At 48.5% G+C, this 21,234-nt stretch overlaps 1 protein-coding gene across 1 annotated transcript in view; it reads left to right on the forward strand.

The window, feature by feature from the left end:
* FBXW4 (F-box and WD repeat domain containing 4) overlaps positions 1-20,998 on the forward strand; it is a 58,494-nt gene extending 37,496 nt beyond the window's left edge. Inside the window, exons 6-9 of the mRNA XM_035330184.1 lie at positions 7,269-7,334; positions 19,528-19,668; positions 19,836-19,977; positions 20,204-20,998. Coding sequence (XP_035186075.1) covers positions 7,269-7,334; positions 19,528-19,668; positions 19,836-19,977; positions 20,204-20,320 — 466 coding nt within the window. The 3' untranslated portion in view covers positions 20,321-20,998. The remainder of the gene's footprint in view (positions 1-7,268; positions 7,335-19,527; positions 19,669-19,835; positions 19,978-20,203) is intronic.
* The last annotated feature ends 236 nt before the right edge of the window (positions 20,999-21,234 follow it).

The following is a 21,234-nucleotide window of genomic DNA, read 5'->3' on the forward strand; positions in this document are numbered from 1 at the left end:
AGGATTGTATTTCTGCACCCTTGATGATGTTTGGTACATGTTGCTCAGACCAGTGCCCAGGTTGCATACTGTATGACAATTCTTCTTTGGTTAAAGACTGTACAAACCAGCAGCTCCATGCCTTGCAAGCCCGGAGGTCGGGGAAGGAGGACAGTTAATAAAGAGCGTTGGCCATACTATGCAAGTAAATGTCTTACACCTTGAACATGGGTTATCAAGCTGTTCTGTGAGTGGACTTGCTGGTTTCTAGCAAAGGATATTTTCCTGTTCCCCAGTATGAGAGAGCTCTGTCTGGAATCTCTGCTTTAATACCATCAAGCTCAGGTTTTCTCCAGAAATAGGGATTACATTCTGTATCTGGGTGCCTGTTTTCACAAAACTTGTCTGCTGCAGGGCTGGTGAAGGGGCAGTGAGCAAGGATATGGGATGACTTGGGCAGACAATACAGAGTGAGACTGCAAAGCAATGGCTGCAGGGTGGAGGTGTCCAGGGTTGTCTGCTAATCAACTTGTTAGGGTAGGAGAGACTCCTCTACCATGCTGTGAATCAGGCCTTTGGAGATATAAAAGGCTTATTCTGTCCTCCAGCCTGTGTGTCTCTGAAGTCTGGAGGAAGACATGAAAGTAGAAGCCAATGGAGAGGGTTGGAGAGGTGAAGCTGACCTTTCCTCTGCCCCGAGGCGTACAGTGAACGATGTGGGAGACAATGATGTGAGCATTCCTTCTCTCAAATGTGCTGGAATTCTGCCTCAAATGTGGGACTCTTCTGTTTCAACCTGGCTTCACTACAGTGCCCTTCAGTACAAAATACAAATGGCTTCTTTCTGGGGACCGCTTTCTAGTTGTCCACTCGGGGCCCAAATCAGCATGCGAATGAGTTATTAGCCTGTCTCTGTGTGCCTGTGTCACTGGTGCTCCTTGCCAGAGCACGGCAATTCCTGTTGGAGCAGCTGTGGTTGTAAACGTTGTGGTGTTCATGCGGTCTTCTTTACGCATTTTGGTTTCTCTCTGTGCTGAGACCCTGCTGGAGCATCCACGGGGACTGGGCAGAGCTCTTCTGTAGCTTCTCTGTGTGCTATTTACGATGCATATCAGGGACACGGTTCAACCCTGAGCTGGCTGATGCCTTGGGACGCGCTGCGGCATTCACACAAGGCTGAAGGTAGCAACTGCAGATGTGCCCGCACTTTCTAGTCTGTTTGTGGAGTGAGCCTGGTCATTTGCCTCCAGCTGCTGGTTCTCTTTGACAACGTTATTCGCTGCTGAACAAACGTGAGGCTATGCTGCAGTGAGTCTCTGCTTGATCAGGTAAACTCAGTCCTGTTATTGAGTCCAAATACAGGACTACTTTACATGTATGCAAGCAATTAGGCCTAAATAAAAACTCGCCTTTAGATGACCCCAGAAGATCTTCTTAGTGAGTTTGGGTAAGCAGTACAGGGACCTGAGCAGATTGCTACAAGCAGACTCCTGAAACCAGGCTTTAACATAGCTGTGGAGGTACCCTTGAGCCTAGAATATCAGCCAGTGATGCAAATAGAAAACTTTTAAGTCAGTTTGATGCATCTTGTCTTCTTTTCCTGGCATTGAAGGTCTGGAGCTGGAGCATTGCATGGCAGGATGTGGGAGGAGGGTGGTACATGGGATGGGAAGGACAGGAAGGCTCTTGAGGACTGAGAATTTAGGAAAACTCAGTCTGGTACCAAAGGCTAGGGGGATATTGCAGGGCTGTAGTAAATTGGATCCCACTTTGACTCATTTCAGGTTATGGACAGTTGTGTGTCGTCAGCCTCTTCAGTGTTTCCAGTCCTATTGTCTTCTAAATAGTTTTCCACTCTCCACACTCCCTGTTCTGCAAAGGCACGATTTTGACTTATTAACAGCAGCCAGACTCTTAGTGTAACTGCCTTTCCTGCTGATTTTTGCTCAGTTTGTGGTTACTGAGTTGTCAGCATATAAACCAGCTGTCCTGACTTACTGGAGATACTGACGATGCTTGGTTCAGTTTTCTGGTTATCCTGCAAGAGGTACAAGGTAGGACTAACGGGGTCTGTCTGGGGTAGTCTCTGGGGGAATGGAGGGGCAACACCAGGCTCGCATGCCCACCCGATCCTGGCTTTGTCCAGCATTGCCTGAGTAAAAGGCAGGTGGGAATTTTTGCACATTTGTGGAGAAGAAAAAACTGATGCTGCACTTTTTTTTTTTCTTCTGCAAGTTAAATGCCTTCGGGTAAGGAGCACCTGCTTCCCCTCGCTGTCTCCATCCCTCTCCCTTTGTGTGCATCTGCTCTGCCGGAGAAGCCTCGCGCTGGAGGTGCCGAAACTCCCCGTGCCGAGCGTCCTACCCCCTTCTCTCCCCTTCACAATGTTGCTACTGTTGCATCTGCTCCCCAGCCTCCCGGGCTCTTCAGCGGGGGCTCCATCAAGTTTGTGTGACCTTAGCACTGTATTCATGCCGGAGGAGTTACCTTCTGTAATGATGTCAACCGATGAGGTTAGCGGGATGCTGGCGGCCGCGATAAGACATGACATGTTCTAATGATTCGCCTTAGCGAGCTGCGTGTGTGTGTTGGGGGGGCACAGAGGGGCTTAGAGAGGGGAGGTGGGGGCCCCACAGGTGCCGACAAAGACTTTGACCTTTGCTGCTATAATATCAGTGTTTCACAGGCAGGGCGGTTCGGTAACCCACTTTCAGCCCATCAAAAATTGATTTAATTGCAATTTTTTCCCCCAATTAGGAGCACTGGAGCTTAACTAATTGGAGTAATAGAGAGTAATAAGGCTCTGATAAAAAGCCTTCCTCTGCCTCCTTTGTATCTTGTGTCATCGCCTGTCAGAGGTCAGAGAGCTTGCATATTCTATTAGGCAGAGTTGCCTTCATTTGTACAAATTAGTTTACCCAACAGTAATTAAAATGCCTGTGCGGGTCGGGAAGAGCTGAATACAATTGATGGGCACGTTGGTGAAGGATTTGACAGCTCTGGTGGCCTCCCTTGCCAAAGCGTGTCAGTGCTGAATCAAAGGCTACACAAACCCACAGACCCGTGTGCTTAACCCGCGGCACCGTCGGCACCAACTGCTTTCTCTCCTCTCCTCCGCTCTCCGTTTTGGCCTTGCTTTCTCTTCTCCTCCTTTTCTCTTCCCACTTGAGACTCCATAAAAAAAACGTTTCCCATCTTTGAGCGATCCTTTCTGTCGATCGCTTTCATAACGCTGCTGCCAGCCCCCCTGTCCTGCCTCCCTCGGTGCTCCCCCACCTCTCCCCCCGCCTTCTACATTCCCAGCTGCGGGGCTCTGTCAAGTAATAACTTCTTTGTTTCCTGGTTCGATGAGTCTCCATGTACAATAGTCTCCAAAATGGAACAGCGATGTCCGATTCCAGGGGGTGGAAGAGCATGCAAGGAGGAAGGAACAGGTTCTTGTGAGTGTCAAGCAGATTCTGGGTTCAAAATCTCCGAGGAGCAGAATAGGACTTTACCCTACAGGGGAATGGGAACAAGCCTTGAGCACGGTGGAAGTTGAGAAAAGGTTGGAAAGGGCCTGTTTCACCCAGGTTCCTTCAATGTCTGCACTGTGGGATGCCCAGCTCGGGCAGCACTGTGAAGGCTGGGTTGATGTTGAGGAAGGTATGTAGTGTACAACAGGATTTGCACCACTGGAGCTGAGGCCGTTTCCCAGCTTCATGACAAAGAGAATTCTTTAGAAAAGACTGATGTGCAGCTACCTCCTTCCTCCTGGTTCTTACACATCTGTCCAGCATGGGTTAAAGAGAGATGCTACAGGTGGGTTGAAGCTGTTGGTATTTTAGGAGCAGGCATGGGATTGTTGCAGCTGCACTTCAGCCAGAGCATGACTGCTGTTGCCAGAAATGCCATGGGAGCGTCAATGACCACAAGTGAGTCGGATGGACAATAGCACTGCCAAAATATGCACTCTGTCATCCCTCCCCGGCACAACTTCTATTGTGGGGGGATGATCTCTCCTGAAATATCTCCTCTCTAACATAGAGATGGCCTGGCTTTACGAGAAGTAGCTGTCTTTTCTATTTTTTTTTAATACCTGCCCTTTCTAAATAGGAAGTTTCAGATGGGATCAGCATCAGATGAGTTGGAAAATGCCTTGCCTTGAGCAACAAAAACAGGCTGTGTTTTGAGTATGTTTGCCTAAATGCTCTGCAAAGTCTTTGCCTTTCTGGCACAACAGAGGTGGAAGTGGTGCACAGTGGCTTTCACATGGCAGAGGAGAGCATAGTGGGGAAAGAGACTGCATCTACAAGCCTGACCGAAGCTTGGGCACAGCAGTTTTTATGTAGCACGTAGGTGCATCTGGTCCCTGCCTGCGTACAGTAGTATCATGTGCTTGAGACATGGGTCATCCCTGTGGTAACATATATAGGTTATCTTGTGCTTTCCATTTCCCAGCCTAGTCTCTCTTCAATCTCTGACTCTGAAAGCACTGGAAGGCAAAATAAATGACGTTTACTAAGCTAGTGAGTAAGACTTATTCTCTTCTGTTTGTATACCATTTTTTTAGCAACTCAGTTTACGTTATTTCTCTTGGGCAGCTGGCAGGAACAGCTGTGAAGAGATTACACTTCTCTAGTTCAGAGGTTTTTGGTGTGTGCTCTGTGCTTCTAAGACAAAAAGCCCTGTTAAAAGGCAAATTGAAAGAAGCAAGCCTGGTGGAAAGCTTCAATTCCACTTCTAGATGCTTTGGAGACAAGCTTTACATGCTTCACTCCAAGCTGCATGTTGTCAGACCTACCAAAGTTTTCTTGTGTTACCCTTTTGCTTGGAGCAAAACCCTCACCTCTGAGGTTCCCAGTTTGAGAGGCCTGAGGATTGAAGCTGTCTGTCTGCAGACCAGAGTCAGGGGCCCTGGGAATCCAGCCTTCCACTTCCATTTGCTCCCAGGCTTTGACAGTTTCTCGGTGGCACCACTTCTTTGTGCGTGTTTTGTGAATACTGCTCTCTAATCCTGGCAGTGAAGATGCCCCACTCTTCTGGGAGAAGTCTTATCTTTGCTTGCTAATGGGCTCCAGCCTTTTAAAGATAAGGCTTGCAAACCTGATCCTGCTGAAGTAGGAGAGAAAATTCCTGTTGACTGAATGAAGGCAGCTTTACCCAGAAGAGACTTGTTTGTGGCCCTGAGGCCTGTACGTGATGCTGGAGAGAAATCTCTTCATCTAATGTTTTTTTTTTTCTTTTTCTTTCTTTCTTTTTTTTTTTTTTTTTTTTTTTTTTGGAGGGGTAGGGGATAAGGGCTGAGGAGGGAAAGCTGAAGTCCAGGACTGACAGCATGAGCAGGGATTAGACCTTGCCGTTCCTCCCACCTTTCTCTCTCTGTTGGTGTGCCTCCATGCTAATTTAGACCTGTGGCAACCATCAAAGCCTTGCTGCATACCTTCTGCACAAAGGGGCCTGTCTCCCACGTGAGGGCGTTCTCTGCTGGGACAAAGTCAGTTTGTCCCCCAAAAGAAAAATCTTAAGCACCCAATTGCCTGCTTGACTGACTCCCTGACTGCTATTATGTTTCTAACCACGGTAATTGGCTTTAGTAGTTATTAATGGATTATGTTTGGGGAGGGAGGGACAGAACCCAACACCTAGCTTTGTAGCTGAAGGACTCCCTGACCAAAGTGCTGCTTTCCAGACATGGGGTTTGCCTGGTGAGCTGTCAGGGTGAGTCCTTTTTGCTGGTTACACCTGAGCCAGATGTTGGCGAGAGGGGAATGTTCTTTGCTTGGTGGAGGGAAGGCAGGTATTGAACAAAAACCCCATTTCCAAGTGCAAAATGCTGCAGGCTTTCTTAATTGGCCCTCATGGCTGTTGCCCAGCAAAAGGAATTAGCTTTTAAAAGAGATTTTTCCTTGGGCTCTCAGCTCTTTGAGATGGTTTGGTTGAGATGGATTGGTGATAGCTGCCTTCAGCCGTATGATCTGGAGAAACCAATTGCTCAGCTAAAACGTGGAGCTGGGAGTAAAGAGTCCTGAGTTCTGGCCTCGCTTCCACATGGCTCTTCTCTGGCTTTGATCAAGTTGAATGCATGTTCACTGCCTTGCTGCTGGATGCCTCCTAACGCCAGGAGTGCTTCTCACAGAAGTCAAGTGCAGTACAGGAATCCATTCCCACTGCATTAGAGGCTTGGAGAAACCTTCAGACTTCAAAAGGAAGAACGTTGTAGGGGATCAATGAAATGTTTAGAAACCGCTATTTTTACAGACCTGATACATTTCCTTATTTTGCTTTCCTCTTTGAGCTGCCATCCCCTGTGTCGTGCTGCAGAAGACGTTTAGGCAAAGCATAGAGCCAGCTTTTATTTAAAGCAGGCCCCGTTTCCTGCATTTGTGCTATCCTTGTTGCCACAACTTAAACATAGTTTTGGTATTTTATTCTCAGTAGCTGCAATAAATGTGGCTTTGTGAGAGGTCATTTACGGTTTACTTAGAAGTCTTTTCATGAGCTGGTTTCTCGTTTGCACTGAGGATAGGAAGCTGGCACAAAACAAGCAGTACGATGTGGAGAACTGTGGCACCCATTTTCTTGCTGCTTGAGTGTAAGGATTTGTTCCTCTCTTAAAAACTTGCTTGAGGTCACTGACTGTCAGGCAAGCTCTGGAGCCAGCATGTGCAGAAGGGATGCGGCATCACCAAGAGTTCTTTGGAACGGGCCCTGCTGGAAAGTGTGAACTGAGACAAATATTGCTGCCTCTGGTAGAGAGTGCTTGAGCAAAGAGGAGGCATCCTGATCCAGCTTTGAAATTGGCCTCACTTTGAGCAGGTTGGATGGGAGACCTCCATTCTGTGATTTGTTGGTCCTGTGACGCTGCAGTCCATTCGTGATTGTGCTGGGAAGTTGTATGTTACATGACATGAATTGAAAAGTAACAGGGAGTTTTCCATGGGGTGTTTCTGCAGCTGACAGCACTGACAGTGTATGAAATGTCCTGAGTACAGTGAAATTTTGAAAACATCACTGCAATTTACAGCTGTTCCTGTTTTAGGCTTTCCTTCCACACATGCAAATACATTTGTGTTCTGCCAGTTCTCGGCAGCTGTGACCTGCTGCATCTGGGAAGCTCAGCCCAGCTACCGAGAGCCACCTCTCCCTCTGCTGCTGCCTGCCCTTGTGAAACGTGGTGGAATGTACTGAAACAGTCTTGAACCAGAATTCATAGCCTGCCTTGTAGCCCATGTTCTCTGTCTTGCTCACACTCTTTCCTCAGAACATGAGGATTAGTAAGTATTTTTGTTTGTTTTGTTTTTGAACAGCTCATTTGTGACGGGGACAGCCTGCTGTGGACACACCTCGCCTCTGAGAATCTGGGACTTTGAGAGGTGAGTGAGCTTCCACGTTACGGGGAGGGACTTGTTTAGGGAGAGGTAAGTATCAATGAGAAATGCAGTGTTGGAGATGCCACAGAGTCATGCTTTTAGTCTGTATAGGCAAGAGATGTTTAAGCATGAGATGTCAGGAGGATGAAAACCAAACTGATGTGGAAAGGTGTGTGGTGGGGTGGCTCTGGTTCAGCAGGGAGCAGCTCCACTTTTCTCTCCCAGTTTATGACACAGCCATCCTTTATACCCGATGAAGATGCTTGTGTTGTGTCTGGTTTCTTCTCGCTACCTGTGTACAGTCAGAATACAGCCATTACAACTTCCTTTGCATCGGTCTCAGCTGATGCTTTAACCTGAGCTAGAGGGGAGAAGAACGTGACCTGCATCCTTCCATTTGCAAACTTGTCCATGGTGCTGAGAAGCCAGATGGGAATGCAGTAACTACAGTCATCTTTTCCTGGCTGGTGTTTCTGGTAGCTCGGGGAGGTGAGGGGTGGCAACAGGTTATCTGCTGAAATGACTTAGGCATGTTGTCTTCTCCCTGTCTTAATAAGCATTGGAGGTTAATTGCTGTGGCCTCTGCTGTGGGGCCACTGAGCAGTTCCTGTTTGGTAAAGGTGCTGACCTTAACAACCGGGGAAATGTCGGGCTCAAATCCTGATGCGAAACTCAACTGCTGACAAATTTGAAACTCTTAGCCTGCGGGTCTTTGTGTAATGATGGACAGATAGCAAATATTTGGCAGGATTATTGAACGGCAGCTCAACTTTCCGGGACTGGTATGCTCTGGGTAGGAGTGGCACAGCACAGATTATCAAGGGAGTGCTGTCAGGATTAGGGAGAGCTGGTGAGGTCTGGGAGGGGAGGGGTGGGGGGGACAATGGCAGAAGGGGCCCAAGAGGTGTCAGCAGGGCTGTATTTGGGGAAAGGAGGTACAGGAAGATTGGTGGGGATGCAGGGCTGGTCTGAGGCCAGTTGTCTTCTAATCTGTAGTTTACATAGTTCAGGTTGTCTGAGTCTGCTACATCAACTAGAAATATAAAGCAGTTTTCTTTTTCTATGAAGTAATAAAAGTTGGCAAAAGATGCATCCTGCAAAGGACAAAATAGAGTGGGAAAGAGTGCCAGTGCATTCAGTGTTGATGAATGTTTCTTGTTGACCTAGTCCAGTGGTGCCTGCGGAGTACCCCAGAAGGATACAGGGTGTGGTGTGATACCCCTGCCCATCAAGTCCCTGGTGATGCTTCAATAGAGGCATCTGACAGGAGTGAGGCGACAGCCAACCCTCTCCCCCTGCCCCACAGCCTCTCCCAAGGAAGCCTGAAGAGATAATAAAGCTGTGTAGAAAATAGGATTAAGGTAATGAACAGGCACAACGGAGTTTGATCTTTCAATAATGTCAAAGCCTGAGTGACAGGCAAATAAAAAAGCCAAGGCAATCTAGGCTACTGGGCCTCTGTTGCGATGGCTGGAGTGTCAAACTTATTCTTCCCTCTTCACCTGTCACAGCTGGAATGCACCATGCCACTGGGGCTTTTCCTCTCTGGGGACCTGTGCACGAGCTGGGAGTCTTGTCAGCACGTGCGGGGCTGGGTAAGGAGTACTGCTGGGAAGCTAGCATGTGAAGCTTGATGTGATCGTTCATAGTGAAGGAGTACGGAGCTGCCCTTGCAGGTCTTGGCTTCTTCATAAATGGTTCTTCCCAGCAAAGCTTTAGACACTTTTTAAAGCCTCCAGTGGTTGCTAGAAGTGATGTTCGAGGGAAATGTTGATTTCTTCCTTCGGGGCTTGTGCATATTGTCTCCCTGCTGACACTCTGCAAGTGGGAGCATGACATAGAAACTCAAAATGTTAGAGCTATACAGTACTGAAAAACTCTTCCTATGCCCAATGTGTCCTGACAACATCATGCAGAGGCATCCAGGCTCTATCCAGGCCCTAACAGCGAGATGCTTACCCCTTCCTTGTGGTCATGAAGAGCCAGAATCTGACCCACAGAGACTGAACGTGGCAAGAATGTGACCCTAAGAGCAGAATCCAGGCAACTTCTGGCAAAAAATGGTGCAGGGGAGAGTGATGCTTCAGACATTCCTTAAAACTGTAGGATCCTTACCACCACTTCGGTATTTGGTGCTGTTCAAGACCTCAGAGTTAGTTCGGTTAGCTGGTACATGGAGGGGTGTGTAACACTGCAGCAGTTTCTGTGGCATTCTCTTCCCTTGGGTAGGTGGTCTTTTTCCCCAGCAGCTGAGAGCTGGAACATGCTACAAAAGGATTTAAAGCTTAAATAACCTATTGTGTACTGATCTTCTTAGTTCCAGGCCAGATAAGTCCTTGGCTGGTGCTTGTAGCTGTTGGTCATGGTGTGTTTTCGTATTTATGACCTTCGCTGTTCCCTGACCCTGGGGCAGCCATTCTCATCCCTCCGAGAGAAAAGGGATAATGTCTTCACCTGGAAACGTGTCCTGGGCTTTGAGAAAGGCTGGTTGGGTTGGGAGGCAAGAAGATTTTTAGTGGGGAAAGGAAATGCCTCTTGCTGCATCCCACCCCCACAACTGTCTTTCATTTCTGACTCTGCTCATGATGGTGTTGGATCAAAGCTGGAACAGGCAGCAACAAGCAATTGTCAAAGGGAGTCAAAAGCAGGGGAATGACTGCGTAATGCCAAGACACCGTCTCTGATGGCTGAAATTCCAGCTGCTGCTACACCTGGCCCTTTCTCCTGTAATGAAGGAGAACTTTTTTTTTTCTTTTGAAGCTGACTGGCTGCACCTCTGGAGGATATATGCCACAGGTGCTACATTGTGCCACCTGATTGCCTTTAGATGTGGGGAAGATGCTGTGTGCTTACTGCTACTCAGGATCAAGGTGTGTGTTTTTGAGGGGGCTGTGAATAACTTGGATGATTAGAGGTCTGCGCAGGAAAGGAGAAAGATTAGTAGGACGGTCCACAGGATACCACCCTGTGTCCTTGCATCAAGTCTCAGGTCTTGCTGAATCCTTGGCCTCTTGTAAGATCCCTTGGCTCTCTGTGCCAGTGAGGGATATGATGGCAGCTGCCCCTCTTGCTGGTCACATTCCTCTCTTCCATGTGTACGTGTCTTTCTCTGCTTGGACCTTCCTGTCTCATCTGGGAGTGTTAGTGTGTGACTTAGCAAAACAGTCCATTAATGGCAAGCAAGAGAGAAGGAAACTTAACTTAGATCCTGTTCCTCATTCTCTTCCCACCTCTTTCTCTCATTTGGGAGTCTAACCTGTCTCCTAACTGCCTGGGAGAGGAGACTGACACCACTGGAAACAGCTCCAAAGCCAGCATTTGTCCCTTGCCTGCGGAGTACCACTACTCCCCAGCCTACTATGGTGCTCTCTGTGTCTTTAGGAGCCAAACGCCCCTGCCTCAGAGATGCTTCTCCTCAAGGTAGGATACTCTGGATCTTGCTCTGAAGCGGCTCTTGGAGCTGTTTTGCCCAGCCTGATGTTTGAAGTGGACCAGTGATCTGCTGTGGTAGCCCTCGAGCTGTAAGCACTTGGAGTGCACAAGTCCTACATTGTCCTTTCTGTGACACAACGGGACAGGCGCAGGGCACGAGAGCCCTTGTGTAAACTGAGCCAACCTTAGTTGTGCCCTGCAAGCCACCCCAGATCCTCTACCTTTTAAATATCCACTCTTTGTCCATCTCCTCCCCCCTTTTGAAAGCATTTTTGGCAGTGTTTCTCTTTTTTTTTTTTTAAGAACCCTCTAATTTCTCGTTCAGTTTTTCTCCCTCTCCCGAGCCCTTTGAAAGTGGCTTTACGCCGTCACTGACACCAAACTGACACTTTGCGTTTCCCCACTTCTTATCCCTTTATGGCAACAGATGTTGAAATTTTGTATCCCTTTTATCTGTCCCTCTTTGCCCTCTTCCTGTAATTAGGTTTCCCTTGTTAGCAGTACAAAGTGGCCCGGTTTGCTGCCTGGCCTTTTGAGCCATTGTGTCTGAGCACATTTTTTTCCTCCTCTTTCGGAAGAGTTCCTTCCCCCTTAAGTAATAGGCATGGTGTGGGCCAAAGCTGGGCCTTTTTCTTGTTTCTTTGTTCTCCATTTATCTCTGCCACCTTTTTCAAAGGGATGGAGGGGGGAAAAAAAAATAAGAGTGTGTGGAAGGGGAAGATACAGAGTTGCGTTTCTTGACTGCCAGCCCCCCCTGCTCTTCAGGTGTTCAAGGCAGGTGCCTTTGATGTCTGCAGGTTTTGGGGAGGTGGGAGGCAGAGGATTCATGAAAGTGGCTTGGGAGTGGAAGAGAAAGGAGATTCAGATGTGTGGCTGGTGCCCTCAGCGGAGGGGTGGGGAGGTGTCATTCAGGGCAGCTGGGCAGCTGCTGAGCAGGTTAGTAATCCATATTTGCCTCTAGTGCTATTGCACTGGGGTCTTTCTGAGAGACAGCATGAGCATTACCAGCGTAAGCAGCTGGCTGAAGGTTGTTAACTTGCTGCTGCTTGATCTCTGGTATGTGTTTCCATGGGACCCTCGCTAGGTTGTGCCTGTCCGTCTGTGAAGTAGGGTGGGCAAGAATTAGTTGCTGTCTCTCAAATCTCAGCGCACGTTCATCTGCATCCACTTTGGTGGCTCTTTAAACCTATTGAATGAAGGAACTTGAGCGCAGTTGTCAACAAGGAGGGAGAGCTTTAAAGCTTCTGCATGCTCCCTGTGCCGTTCTTAAGCAGCACGTGTAATCTGACAGCTGTGTGCCGTGTAGCATCGAGTGCCTTGGTTGTGTCCTGTGCACCATCGGGGCTAGGTTCTGCAGGCATGGACCGAAAGCAGATTTCGGTCCAGGCTTGGCTGTATACTTAATAGTTCTAAGGGCTGACTTCTTTTCCTGACTGCTGGATGAGGTTTGTAAGCCACGTGGGGGCTAATGCTAGAAGATGGTCACTGCTGATACTTTCCTGTTTAAATCCAGTCCTTGGTTTTGTCTTGTCATGCTCAGATTTTCTTTGTGGAAGTAGATAATGAATTGAGAATCTGCAGGTGTAGCTCTCAGTTATAAAGCTTGCTAAATGTTTAGACGGAAGCATTTTATATAGATACTGCCTAAGATGCACAAGTAGATTTCTTAGTGTTGTGCTCTAAAGCGAGTTCTGTAGAAGATTCTGTCCACCACTTTGAACTCTGAGGTTTAAACAAGTTTGAGACCCTCTACTTTAATGACAAAGGCATGTTTGGGTGAAGGGAAGCAAACAGATTCAGAACTGAAGTTCCTAAATTGAAAGGAAAGGTAACTGTCTCCAAGAAGGGCGGGGAGTCTGCTTCATCCAGGCATTTAAACGGGATTTATCAAGTCACAGGTGGTTATCTGAGTGGGAGCAGGAGAGATGAGTGATAGAAAATATTATCCTAGCACTAATAGTAGTTTCACAGCATTTGGGGGGGCAGAGGACTCATAATACCATGCTCTAGATGCAGAATCCCCTCACCTGCCCTGTTTTTCTATGGATTTGTCATGTGAATTATCTTTCTTGCCGAGAAATCTCTCAGTAGACTTTGTGGGGAAAAAAGGCAACACGCTCCTTTTAGGCTTGGATTTCTTTCTCAGAATTTTCTGTTCTGACTGAACAAAGTCTTTAAATTGCAATAACTGATTCAAAACTTGTCCAACAGTGAGCTAAACAGCTTTCTGGGCTGTTTTGGCCTCAGAGAAGTGAAAACAAACGTGATCCCTCTACTGCCTCCGCTCACTGCAGAGGGATGATCCACAGGTAACTGCTCTTCTTCAGATGGCTGCTTGTTCTCTTTTCCTATGCTGTTTCCCCATCCCCTCCACGGATGGCTTTGTTTACTCTTTTTGAAACATCAGTTCTGAGTTTTCCCATTTATATGTCCTTTGTTTAACTGAGAACATAAATGCCATGCCTTCTCCCTAGAATTCACGGGAAAAAGGTTGGTGAGGTGACAGACTGAAGTCTGTTGTAGGGGAATTAGTCTTCAGGCAAACCCTTTTGTGGTCTGTTCATATTAAATCAGTTTGACACAATGACTGTCTTTGGATTTCTAACTTGGGTTTTGGAAACCCCTCCCTTTGCAGTAAGGTAGGCAGGATGAAGAGCTTGGATGTAGATCTAGGCAAAGTAAAAGCAGATCCTTCTTCACGGAGCTGCTGATCCCATTTACGACTCGAGGAGCAAGACTAGAGGTACACAGGTCTCCTGCCTTCGGGCACGGATCAATCCCTTGACAAGGCTGGCAGGAGATTCCTGCCCCAGTTCTGCAGCTCAGCACTGTAGAATTTGATTCCCTTGCTCTGAGATCTCGGGCGTTGCTGGCAGCAGGACACCAGGTCTCCAGCCAACTACTTGAGCCAGTGCTGGAGGAGGCTGGCTGCTGCAGGGAGCCTCTTAAGTGGCTCTCTCCTGGATGACTGCTCCCCTTAGCAGTTCTGTAGTGTTCAGAGCTCCGGCTCTTTTGTTTATAATGGATAGCTTCGATCTTACTGTGCAATTTATTTCCCATGGTATGAATGCCTTCTCAAAACAGTTTGGGGCCTTGTGGTTCTTTACTGATTTATTTACTTATTTTTCATCGTTCTTGACCCTCCAATACGTAAGCTGGTCATCATCTGCCTTCCTTCTGTTAAAAGGGCTCTGGTGCATCTTAACCTAAAAGTAAGACCTTCATAAGAGGAAGAACATACAGGTGTTTATCCTTGATCTTTTCGTACCCATTGCGGTCTTGGCCCTCTCACGCTGTGGTTGAGCGTGAGGCCAGCTCCTGCCCTTTGGATGTGTGCACGTCCATGGCATGCTGTGGCCTTTGCACTCCTGTTCAGGCGTATTTATGACAACTTTACAAGGCCCCAAACAATTGGAGAGCGTGGGTGGGGGCTGGACACTCCAAACGCATCAATCAGTTTCATCCCTCTGAGGCAAAGCAAAAGCAATCTTTATTTTTCCCTGGGTTGAGAGAGAATCAACAGAGGCAAGAGAGAAGAATGGGAAGGAGTGAATGAGGAACCCCCTCTGCCACTGGCTAGCGGTAGCTCATTTAAACAGATGGCTTTGTTTTGATTTGGACTCTCCATTTTTTTGTCTCCCCACTAAAGGAGACCTGCAGAGCTCTGTCCAGAAAGGGAGCAATACAGCCGCCTGTTCCCACACAAGTGGGGCGAAAGGCGAGAGGCTTTGAGAATTCCCTGCTTCTTTTCCTTGCCTCCTTCTTTTTCTCTTCCCCCAAGAAATCACAGTTTGAGAGAATTCCCCCCTACTCCTCCTGTTGGAAAGAAAGACAGAGAAGACATTCTTGACATTCTTTGCAGAGAAAAGGGGTTAAATGTCTGAATTTGGGGGTCACCATGTTATACAAATTGCAATCTAATCGTTTTTACAAGAACACACGTGTGCTAAGAAAAGGAGCCATGGACAAGAAAGAAAAGGGGACAGACAACCTTTTTTGTCCTATCTTTTTATTTTTTTTCTCCCCGAGGTTTTGGACTATTGTCATGTCCTGTCTCTCTCCCCTCCTCACCCCCGAGAGGGAGAACATTGGTTTTATAGTTAAATTGGTTCGTAAAGCAGAAGGGCTTGGTGCCATTTCTGTTTGTTTTCCCAAATAAAAGCCCCAGCAGGGTCTCTTTTGCACCGTTGTGGCTTTATTTGAAGAAACTGCCTTTTTCCCATAGCCCAGCGTGTCAGTTTATCCTCTGAACTTAACCTTACGGGAACCCGAACAACAAAAACTCACAGGGTCTCAGAGCTGGAAAGGTAAAGAAATTGTATCTTTTTATTGGACCATTTAAAGCGTGTGTGGGCCAATTCAGAGAAAGCAGAAGAAAAGAAGGCAAAACTCCCTCTTCTGTCTCTTCCCCCCGACACAATCTCATACCATCGTTGGTGTCATTCCCCCCTACTGCCTCAAGGCCCTTCAGCTGCCCTGGGGAAGCTTGTGAGAGGCATTTCTCCTGAAAATCACTTATAATGGCATCTCAGAAGCATTTCACATGGAGCTGCGCCCCCAGAATTCCCCAATTCACGCCTCCCTGCAGGATTTAGTAACCTTGGCTAAGCACGGGAGTAACCTTGGGTTAGGATAATGATGTGAAGAATCGCTTTGCCGAGGAGCAAAAGCTTCTTTTCCTTCTCCCTATGTACATTATAGATGTTTGACCAAGTCCTTCCCTTAGCATAAGCTGCTGCACCCCCGGGTGCCTCAGCCCCAGCTGGAAAGCACCTGGAAGAGACAACAGCTGAGCTCTTCCCTTTGGTTTTGGTGCTCTCTCCAAGTTGGATGACAGGAGTTGCACAAATGCTGCACCTCCAGATAATTGTCTTTAAATGGGTTTAGTTTCCTTTCTCTGTTCGGTACTCAGTTCAGATATCCCACTGTTTTGAACTCAACAGTGCCCTTTTCAGTAAATATTTCTTGGTATTTTTTTCCCCAGTAAATACTTCCCAGCTGGCTTGTTGGAAGTAGTTACTGGGGCTAAAATATGAGTTTAGAGCATTGCTTTGTTTCTGAATAGTTGCCTGCTTATGTGCAGTGGCTTCTCCTGTTTGATGGATGATCACAGCTTGCAGATGAGGTTTCCAGAGAAAATGAGTATGTCCTGAAATTCAGGCATCTCTGTTTTCAGCAGATGTTCTGAATTCAGCAGTTTCCTAGAAGGCACTTAATGCTAAATTCGCTTGCTGCGTATTTGTCAATATCAGTGGTAGTGAATCAGGGTTGCCAAAAATCGAGGGTGGGGAGAAAAATGTTTATTGCTTCAACCCAGCTTTTGGATTGTAGTTCATCTCCATCAGAGAGAGCTGGCCAAGACCTGCGGCAATTGGGCAGGGCACAGGGATGGAGGTACAGCCTTCAGGGTTCCAGCTATTAGGATACTCTGGGTTTTGCTCCTTAGGAAGTAGAAGCTCTTGTGGACTAGGCTTTGAGGGCAAGGAGCAGATGCGATAATGGAGAATTTGTGGACACTAACTTATGACCCCTAGGCTGGTAGGCTTGTGATTGCAGAGCATTTCCTTCCCATTATAGGCTCAGTTCATGTGCATGTGCTGGGAGGATGTGGAGCTAGCTATGCATGGTGGCCTGTTTCCTGGAACTGCTGGCCCAGAGACGCCTTAATCTGCTGAAAAGTGAGGGAAATATTAATCACGTTCAGTATCTTTATCAATTTAAATGCACCCATACCAAAGCACTTAGGTCTTCTGGTGTACGTGCCCAGTGTGTAGCACAGTGTGATTTTCCCCTGGTGTCAGGTTGTAAGTTCTTCGCTGTAGCAACTAATGTGTTGTTCCTGTAAAGTGCCGAAGGACTGCTGCTGTATGCAGGTGCTGGGCCTCCCAGCTGAAAGCTGTCTTGGCTGACCTGTTCTTGGGGCAGGAGAATCGAACTGATTAACAAACCAGCAAAACAAGGTTTGCTTTGCTGCAGTGGCCTGCATGTATCCGTGCTCCTTTTCTGCCCACTAAGAAAAGTTAATCTTCGTGTGTGTGTTTTTTTTTTTTTTTTCTTTTCTGTTGCCTAATCTGGAGGAAAGCAGTTGGGACTCCGATTGCTGGGATGCCTGGGTACCCCTGTGATGGGGTGTGAAGGCATGGTGAAACATCAGGAGCAAAGCATCTGGGTGGTAGTTGGTGCTACACAGAAATTTCTGAAAGCAGGGATTCAGGCTCTCTGGTTTCTCTTGTCTCTGGGGTTCTTTCATGCCGAAATTTTTCACTCGGAGGCCTCCAGCCTGCCATTAAAAATTGCTGCCATCTTGCAGCACTGCAACCTGAAGCCTGGTCTGGGAGGTGGAAGACAAGCTTCCATGTGGCCAGACTCACTCTGGGTGTTACGGGAGCTTGCCAGAATTGGAGATTGTGAGGAGACCCATTTCCTGAGAGGGAGAGGACTGGCCCCAGCAAGTAAAAGATCCCTGGATGTGCTTCAGCATCCTGCTACCTTTCCGTAGCACAGTGCCCCTCCCTCTGAGCACACTTAGTCCTTTGAATATTGAAGTTATGTTAGCAGGGAAAACAATGGAGTGGAAATAACACAAGCATGCTTCAGCCAGATAGCAGGGGATGTTCACCAGCTGTGCTGGTGGGCTGCGTGGCCTTCACGCTGTCCTTCCTCCTGGTTTCTTCAGGTAGGCCAAGGGCTCTTGTTTGGGAGAGCAGCTGACTCTTCCTCATACCTCTGCTGTATGTCTTCCAACTCTTAGCCACACATCCAGCTCATTGGATCAAGAAGATTGTGTGGACGTCTCGAGAAGGACTGTGTGTCTGGCTGGCTGTTCCGCTGGCTTTGCAGCAGATGGAGTGTGTCGGTGCATCTGGAGGAGCAGGGCAGTGCCAGGGCTCAGAGATGCCCAGCGCTGTCACACTGTGGTCATGCTTGAGGACCTCTGTACCTCAGCCAAAGCCCACAGCTCTCACTCCCAGCGCTCAGACCGCAGACGCTTCAAGCTCCCGACGCACATACAGGTGCAGCTAGGTTGGGCCGCGAGTAACCCTCCAAGGGTTAACGCGCTGTGAGAAGGTTGCAAAGGGCTGAAGCCTGGAATCCCCTCGATCCCTTGCCTGGAGAAAGACAAAGTCCAATAAGCCAGCACCCCTGGATTCGTGTTGGGGGGGATTAATTCATGCACTTGATGTTAAAGCTTGTCCGAGAGGTTTGCACGGGGGGGCCATTGCTAGGGCTGGTTGGCCTCTCTAAATGGTTGCTAGGGCCCTGGCATCAAGGGCCAATGTAGCTGCCCACAGCCACGGTCACGGAGGGAATTACACAGCCACAAAGAAATTGTTATTCTACATAATCTGCTCTTTGGAGAGTGACTGTGGGGAAACAGGCTGGCCCCAGCATGCCGCCAGCTCTGTGATCATAGAAGCGTGCTGGCTGCAAAGATCGGCCAGGGCTCGCCTTCTGATCTGGGGACACCAGGGCTCGAGGCGCTAATCTGCTTTATCAGCGATTTCTCTCTCCTGACACAAAGGTGTTTACTTGTTTTAACATCTCCTGGGACTCTATTTCTCCTTTTGTGTGGTCTTTATCCCCCGACGAGGGCTTTAGCCCAGATTACAGACAGAATTAAGGCATTTGGCGATGTGCCTCAGAACTGTGTGATGCTGGATCAAGGAGCAGAAAGTAACAAAATAATGGGGGGAGATGCTGGGAGTGACCCCACCGTGGGGTCCATGCTGTCGGCTTTCAGGAGCGCTTCATTGTCCTGAGAACCAAGAGCCTGTTGGAGAGGGTGGCCGTGCGGCAGGGTTTCAAAAGCAGGTGCTTCGAGGTTCATTGTGCCCGGCGGTTTTGATTTAAAGGGTGTGAGGAGGAGGAGGAGGAAGAAGAGGAGGGTTTGCAAGACGTGGCCATCTCAAGCAGCTGGGCAGATTGTCTGCTGGGCAGTTAGAGCCTTACAGGGGACAGGCTGTGTGTGGCAAGGTGCACATTCCTAAGGTCAAGGAAAGGGAGCCAAACTTCTTCTCACAGCCTGGCAGGGAGGGCCCTTTTGGAGTGGTCCCTCACCAGGCACCATCCCGCTGCTGGTTCTGCACAGGAAGAAGCAGTTGAGTGCTACGGCCACAAAACATCTGGCTTTGGGCTTCATGGAGATCTTGCTTTTGCTCTTTTGCAGCAAGCAAGGAACGTAAAAGGGCAGTGGGGAGACGAGCCTCTGGGAAGTCATCTCCAGAGATGTTCAGCCCCAGAGAAGGTGTTTGCAGCATGCAGAGTAACTGAAGGGGGTGGGAAGAGCAGCCACAGCATCCTGAGGCAAGAAAGTCTGATTTGCCTGTGGATCTGAGCCGTGTGTCAAAAACACTGGGAAATAACCTGGTGGACAGAGGATGGGGTGGGGTTGATCAGGTAAATGGCTGTTGTAGGTTATCTGGAATTTGACTAAGTTGAGAATTGCTTCCTATGGAAATGGAGCCTCATCACTAAGCATACTGGTTACTTTTCCCAAGGAAGATGATCCCTTTCAGCCAGGGGTCAGCTGTGCCTGTTCCTGTTCTTGCCTTACAGCCATGACTCCTGCTAGTCACTATCCTTTACAGTAGTCCAACCAGTAGCAGAAGCTGGGGGAGGGAGAGCAAAGCTGTGCAGGCTTTTGCATTCTGTTAAATCACAGGAATGAGATCTAGGAGGCTTCTGAGACAACATCTCTGCTCTGGCCTGCTGGACTGGAAGGACTCGCTGCTCTAAATGACTCTTGTGTTGTGTTCCATTGCAGCGGTCAGCTGTTGACCTGCTTAGGGACTGACTTTCACCGTGGAGCCGGAGTCCTTGATGTCTTCTATGAAACGCCCTCCCTTCTCCTTTCGTGTGGGTATGACACCTACATCCGCTACTGGGACATACGGACCAGCACCAGGTGAGCCTACCCTGCAGCCCGACTGAGGCTCCCGGGCTGTGCTTGTACAGTGTCTGGGGACTCACAAACAGCTTGGGCAGCTCCTTCAGGCAGGTGGGGCCTCAGTTCCCATCCAGGCACTGGATGGAGGAGGCTCAGCCCCTCTCTGGTCTGTGTTACCCTTGCAGGAAGTGTGTCCGGGAGTGGGAAGAGCCCCATGACAGCGCCCTGTACTGCATAAGGAGCGATGGGAACCACATGATTGCCAGCGGCTCTTCCTACTACGGCGTGGTGCGCCTCTGGGATAAGCGGCAGACTCGGTGCCTGCAGGTGAGGGCTGGACAGAGGCAAGGAAGCAGCAAGGCTTCTAGGCTGTTCTCTGGCAGCCAGGTGCCCGTGTCTCTTTGGGAGAAGACACAGGGGCTTTGGGATGAGTCTACCACAGGGAACATAACCTTGAAGCCTGATTTGCTGCAGCCTTTGGGCATGTAAAGCCTGTTGGTGTCTCTGGGTCGACCTCTTCTTTGAAAGGTTGATTCTCCTTTCTTTCTTGCAGAGCTTTCACCTGTCTTCACCCACCAGCAGCCCAGTGTACTGCCTCCGTTTCAGTACCACCCATCTGTACGCTGCCCTGGCATCAGCCTTGCACGTCCTTGACTTCACGGCCCCGTGAAGAGCACTACAACTGCTTCTGGTTGCCCCGACTCAGCAGAGTTGACACTTGGCTCAGGGAAAAGCAGGGCAGGAAAGGTGAGAGTGGCCCCCAAGGCTTCTGAAGAGATGCTTTACCTGCCAGAAAGCTATGTTGAAGAGTGCACAAAGGGCCAGACATTCTCAGCCTCACCTGCCTGTTAGTGGAAATAAAGACTGACTGTCCTTTACCATTTTTATTTTGTGCCAGTCAGGGCTTATATTATTATCTGTTATTTTTTTCCTCTTTTTTCTCTTTTTTTCTATCCTTTTTTTTTTCTTTCCTTTTTTTTTTTTCTTTCCTGTGAATATGTTTGAGGGGCAGGTTGAGCCAGGATGCCCTGTCAGCTTGTGTACTGGTCAGGCTGAGATCAGCCACTCTCTGAGCCATGTAAAGCAAGTCCAAGCTGTGTGTGGGGCGCACTGAATTGGCGGAAGGGAAAGGTGCCTGGAGCAGGACCTCCTTTTCACCTGCGCTTGCTCTCCTGACAGCTGCTTGTGTTGTCCTTTGCAGCCAAGAGAAAGAATTGAGCTAATAAAAGTCAGAGCCAGCCCTGCTTTCAGTGTATGCCTCCCCAAGCTGGCCGTCAGGTCAGACTGTGCACTTGGCAGGGCTGAAACAGTTGCATTTTGATAAATAAAACTCTGAAGGGAAACAGAAGAGACTCTGTTTTGTTTCACGTTCCAAAGGGGCTGTGATGTTACCCACTGATCTCAGAGGCCTGGCTTGGCAGAGGAGGCTGGGCCTGTTTTCAGACAGTCTGTGGGTCTAACAGGAATCTCTCCAGCTAGACCCAGTGGCACTGCTGTGCTGAAGGTGGTTGCTGGGATTTTGGATATCACGTCACTGTTTCAACCAAGGAACAAAAGCAGGATCTGCAATTCACTTGTCTGCAC

Source organism: Oxyura jamaicensis, chromosome 6, assembly GCF_011077185.1.
Source record: "Oxyura jamaicensis isolate SHBP4307 breed ruddy duck chromosome 6, BPBGC_Ojam_1.0, whole genome shotgun sequence".
NCBI lineage: Eukaryota > Metazoa > Chordata > Aves > Anseriformes > Anatidae > Oxyura > Oxyura jamaicensis.